Here is a 5,975-nt window from a genome sequence, read left to right on the forward strand (position 1 = left end):
AGGACCTGGGGGGCCGCATTCTCACGCGAGAGGAGAGCTCGAGAGGAGGGGGTCGGCGGGGCCCACTGGCGGCCGGGGCGCGAGGCGTGGGCGCGCGAGCGCGAAAGAGGCCCGCTGCAGGATTACTCCGGGGCCCGAGACGGGACGACGCGCACTCGCCGAGGGACTGCGCACTCTGGGCGCGGGGCGGGGCGGAGCGGACCCTGCCCGACCTGGCGGCCCCCGCCTCCCGGCGCCCGGTCGGGGCTGCTCACCTCTGCCCGTCGGTCTCCGCGGTGAGTCACCGCCCCGAGCGCGGGGCGGGGAGGAAGCGGGGCTCCCCTCCCCCACCTCCCGCGCGGTCTCGGGGCGCCACCCTCTCCAGGTGCGCACCCTGCCCCGCGGCCACCTGGTGCTTTCTGCGGAGGGCGATGGGCTGCGGCTGGGTAGGGACCCTTGGTGGCCACAGAAGGGGGTTTGAAAATAATGGGGCTTCTTTTATCGGACAGAGCACAACTCTGAAACCTTCAAGAAATGGGGCCTGGAAGAGCGAGTGAGGCGGCGAGGAAGAGGAACTTGGAAGATAAAAGGAGTGCAAAGAGAAGCGGAGAGCCATGTAACCACACACAAAAAAAAACAACCCACCAGACTTTGAGTTAGACCTGTCAGTTTAATTGTACTCCTTTGAATCTAGAGGGAAAAAAAATCTCCCTGGCTTGTGGGGGATGACAAGTTCGTATGTTCTTTCCCCTTTTTTAGCCCTTGGAGATGTAAGAAAACTTGTTCCCACTGAGCCAAATGCTGGAAACTGAGATCACTCCGGGTTTGATTAATATTAGAGAACAATATTGATGAGTGTTTTGAAAACATGGGGAAATAGAAACACTGGATAATAATTTCTCACTGCAATGACTTCAAATTAAACATTAGTCTTAAAAGAATTGTAATTCAATGACAAAATATGGTCTTTAATTTTTTTGTTAGCGGAAATATCATTATAATCTGTTTTTCTTTATTTGTTTTTTAATCTTTATAAGACTTTATTTGAGCCCAAACTGAATAATTGTTGGAAAGCAAAATCTCAAATGTTTCCTAATCTGCTTTTAAAAGGCTTTATTTTTTTTTTCTGCATAAGAAAATTTTGGAGTAAGAATTCAAAAGAGGAAAGGTGAAAACCCAATTTTAAGATTCATGCCCTGACCGGTTTGGCTCAGTGGATGGAGCGTCGGCCTGCGGACTGAAGGGTCCCAGGTTCGATACCAGTCAAGGGCATGTACCTTGGTTGCGGGCACATCCCCAGTGGGGGGTATGCAGGAGGCAGCTGATTGATGTTTCCCTCTCATCGATGTTTCTAACTCTCTATCTCTCTCCCTTCCTCTCTGTAAAAAATCAATATATATATATATATATATATATATATATATATATATATTTAAAAAAAAAGATTCAGCTAATTTTTATAAGTATGTATCCTGTAAAAAATTATGCTTTTATTGAGTGACATTTAAGTGTGTTGTACTCTCTTATTGAAAATTGATTAATGTAAATAATCACATTGTTACAGTAAATAGCTGTATAATTTGAATTTTACTTGAACATTTAATGATCTATCTACTTGATTATTATTTTTTAAATATTTTTTAAATTGACTCAGAGAGGAAGAGAGAGAGAGAGAAATATCGACTTGTTGTTTCCCCCATTCATTCATTCATTGGTTGATTCCTATAAGAACACTGACCAAGGATGGAGCCTGTAACCTTGGAGCATCAGGATGTATTGGGAGGTCTCTCTACCCAACTGACCTACCTGGCCAGGGTTTACTTGATGATTGAAGTCTTAAGAAAATCCTATCACTGTTTTAAATCTGTAAATCTGAGTTGCTAGACCTAGTTTTGGAACTTTGTGATCTGCTCAACAACTTGAAGTTAAAAGAATAGTACTATCAAATCAGGAACAAGTTAACCAGATTTTTGTTTTCTTCTTCATTTCAGGAAGTTGCCTACAGCCAGCCTCCAAACTAGACATACTGTACTTTTAACAAGAACAATCTAACTGGTTATTGTGGCTTTACTTGCAAAATGTTACATTGCCAGGTCTTAATCTGTTACCTAATCAAGTTGACAGCTGTTTATTAAATTGGTCATTGCAGTAAAGTGAATTGAGTAAACATGATTATTAAATAAATGACAAATACCAAACTAAGCTCTGACTCATAATATCTGAGCATACATCTAAGATATTTATTTTTATAGCTCACTAACACCTCAATTTGTCACTCACTGCTCAAAATTACTCTCATTTAAAAAACATATTTTTATTGATTTCAGAGAGGAAGAGAGGAGAGAGAGATAGAGACATCAATGAGAGAGAATCATCGATTGGCTGCTTCCTGCACGCCCCACTCTGGGGATTGATCCTGAAACCTGGGCATGTGCCCTGACCAGGAATCAAACTGTGACCTCCTGATTCATAGGACAATGCTCAATCATTGAGCCACACCAGCCAGGCAAAGTACTCTCATTTTATGCTATGATTGTGAATCTTGTGTAGTTACAGTGCTATATTTAAGAATATTTCTCAATATTTTGTAAGATTTCATATCCAAGTATATCTACTAAATTTTATAGATGTTGCTTTTTAATTTTGACAAGAGTCAATTGACAGATAATATTTGACTGAGAAAGAAATATGACATGCCCTGGCCGGTGTTGCTCAGTGGTTAGAGTGTCAGCCCACACACTGGAGGGTTGTGGGTACCATTCTAGGTCAAGGGCATGTAACTGAGTTGCAAGTTTGTTCCCCGCCCCAGTTAGGGCATTTGGATCCAACCAATTGGTGTGTCTCACATGGATCTTTCTCTCTCTCTTTCTTCCCCCTCTCTCCCATCCACTCTGTCTAAAAATCAATGGGAAAAATACCCTTGGGTGAGTATTAACAAAAGAAATATGATAAGATTAAAAACTATATCGAAGTATTTTTTGAATTTTCAAGTAATTTTTTATTTTTTAACTAGAGGCCCTGCGCGTGAAATCATGGGAGACTCAGACCCGCCACACCTCGAGACCCATCAATGCTCCTCCTGGTGACTGGTCGTTTGGTCATTACGGCCACTGACCTTTTATAATATAGATTATAGTTGCCATACAATATATTAGTTTTGGGTGTACAACCCAGTGGTTAGACATTTATATAACTTACAAAGGGATCACCCCGATAAATCTAGTACCCATCTGACACCATACAGACTTATTACAATATTATTGATTTTATTTCCTATGCTGTACTTTACATCCCCATGACTATTCTGTAACTACCAATTTGTACTTAATCTTTTCACCTTTTCACCCATCTTCCCAACCCCCCTCCCATCTGGCAACTGTCAAAATGTTCTCTGTATCAATGAGTCTGTTTCTGTTCTGCTTGTTTATTTTATTTTTTAGATTCCACATTTAAGTGACATCATATGGCGTTTGTCTTTCTCTGTCTGACTTATTTCACTCATAATTTCAACCAGTGTGCCACCGCACACAACTGTGTACTGCAAAAAGTTATAAAACATGCAGGGGCACTGACCTCTCTTCCATTATACTGTCAAATAAAAAAAGAGAAAGACAATAGCCAACACAGTAGTTGTCTAGTGTAAATGCCCTGTCTTGAACCATAAATATATAGGTCATAAATATACAGGTCATATAGAGTTGCATCTTATTGGTCATGTTGCATAATAAGGTTGTGTCTGATTGGTTAATTCTTGGTACCAGAAATTCTTATATACAAATATAGGCACTTGATTTTTTAAAAACTCACTTTGGAGTAAAAAAAAAGTTGTTAATCACTATTGGTTTGTTTTTTTTTTAAAATATATTTCTTTAATGACTTCAGAGAGGAAGGGAGGAGGACAGAGAGATGGAAACAATAATGATGAGAGAGAATCATTGATTGGCTGCCTCTTGCACCCCCCCCCCCCATTGGGGAATGAGCCTGCAACCCAGGCAGGTACCCTTGGCCAGAATCAACCAGGGACCCCTCAGTCCGCAGGCTGACATTCTATCCACTGAGCCAAGCCGGCTAGGGCTGCATGAACTTTTTAATAAACCTCTCACTTGAATATTATTTTTATGGAGTTTCCAAGAACCTTGAGTAACATATGTACTACTTCTTTAACCATTCATCTACTGATGGACACTTAGGTTGCTTCCATATCATGGCTATTATAAAAAAAGCTGCGCCAAAACCGGTTTGGCTCAATGGATAGAGCATCAGCCTGCGGACTGAAAAGGTCCCAGGTTCAATTTTGGGCAAGGGATGTTTCTTGGGTGGGGGGAATTCTAGTAGGGGAAGTGTAGGGGGAGGTGATCCAAGTTCTCTCTCATCGATGTTTCTGGCTCTCTATCTCTCTCCCTTCCTCTCTGTGAAAGAAATAAAAATTAAAAATAAATTTTTCATTTTAAAGATAAGACCAAAATGAAAACTACTTAACTTATACTTTTCAACGGGAAAGAATAAAAGAATAGCTATAATTTTTTTAAAATATATTTTATTGATTTTTTACAGAGAGGAAGGGAGAGAGATAGAGAGCTAGAAACATCGATGAGAGAGAAACATCGACCAGCTGCCTCCTGCACATCTCCCACTGGGGATGTGCCCGCAACCCAGGTACATGCCCTTGACCGGAATCGAACCTAGGACCCCTCAGTCCGCAGGCCGACACTCTATCCACTGAGCCAAACCGGTTTCGGCAATAGCTATAATTTTAAAATAGCTTCAATAAAGCAAATATTATTCTTTCTTTTTTTTTTGCAAGAACAGTGTTTATAAGATAAACAAATAGCAAATGTACATTCAGCCTTGGCTTCCACTAACCCCAGTCTTGGTTCAGGAAGGTCATCACCAACAGGAGTTAGAAGAGTCAAGGGATGCAAATGTCAACAGTCTCTGTTTCAGAGCAAAGTCCTACTGTCAAATGACCCTCCACACTTCCTCAAAGGCTGTGGTAAGTTTTGCGCAGGTTAGAGCAGCAGAAAAGGGGGTAGTTGCTGATGGACACCATCTTCTCTGTATACTCCACATTGAGCTTGCCATGGACAAAGGCCCCACCACAAAAACAACAGGGTCGCTGCTGGGGACCAACTCTCGCACATCACTGACGACTGGGATGGAAAAAAGAAGTGCCAATTTTCATACATCCAACTGGGAAAGTGATCTGACACTGGATTTTTAATTACCTTCAAGAGCTTCTGGGGGCCATCAGCTGCTCGAACACTGAGTTTGTGTAAAAGCTGAACCATGAGGCCACAAAAGTGGTCAAAGGTTCTGGGAATTCGAGTCTGGGGGTTCACTTCAATCAGCACATTCTTCTGTGCATGGATATAAACCTGCAGCAAGCCAGCTCGGTTCAGGGGACTGTCCATCAGCATCAGTAAACTCTGGTGAGCTATGTCTGGTCTCACTTCCCCCGGATCCCGTCCATTCTTCAACAACATAGACTTGTGCTTGTCACAGTTCAGTAGTTTGTATGTCTTCCCTGCCATTTTAAAAGCAGGTACTTGGAAATGGCGAGGGCTTGCTGCCTGGCGCTACCGAGGTCTCCCCGTAAATATTCTTAGCGAGGGCTGAGGCAGCTGCTGCCGCAAGGGCTGAGGCAGCTGCTGCAGCTGTGAGGGCTGAGCCCCTTGCACGAATTTTGTGCATCAGGCCTCTAGTGTGTGTGTGTGTGTGTGTGTGTGTATCCCTTCCTCTTTCTCTAAAAATCAATAAAAGAGTTATTGCCTTAAATAATAGCATATTGGCCGAAACCGGTTTGGCTCAGTGGATAGAGCATCGGCCTGCGGACTGAAAGGTTCCAGGTTTGATTCCGGTCAAGGGCATATACCTGGGTTGCGGGCACATCCCCAGTAGGAGATGTGCAGGAGGCAGCTGGTCGATGTTTCTCTCTCATCCATGTTTCTTTTTTTTTTTTTTTTTTTAATATATTTCTTTATTGATTCAGAGAGGAA

General features: G+C 42.5%; 1 protein-coding gene across 1 annotated transcript; it reads right to left on the reverse strand.

Moving 5' to 3' along the window:
- Positions 1–4,768: 4,768 nt before the first annotated feature.
- Positions 4,769–5,510, reverse strand: LOC102437341 (ribosomal RNA small subunit methyltransferase NEP1-like). The gene is made up of 2 exons (XM_014448359.2): positions 5,205–5,510; positions 4,769–5,053 (listed from the first exon to the last, which is right to left on the reverse strand). The coding sequence occupies exons 1-2, from the start codon at positions 5,508–5,510 to the stop codon at positions 4,961–4,963; spliced, it is 399 nt and encodes a 132-aa protein (XP_014303845.1). The 3' UTR covers positions 4,769–4,960.
- Positions 5,511–5,975: the final 465 nt, after the last annotated feature.

Source organism: Myotis lucifugus, unplaced genomic scaffold (genome assembly GCF_000147115.1).
Source record: "Myotis lucifugus unplaced genomic scaffold, Myoluc2.0 scaffold_6, whole genome shotgun sequence".
Lineage (NCBI taxonomy): Eukaryota > Metazoa > Chordata > Mammalia > Chiroptera > Vespertilionidae > Myotis > Myotis lucifugus.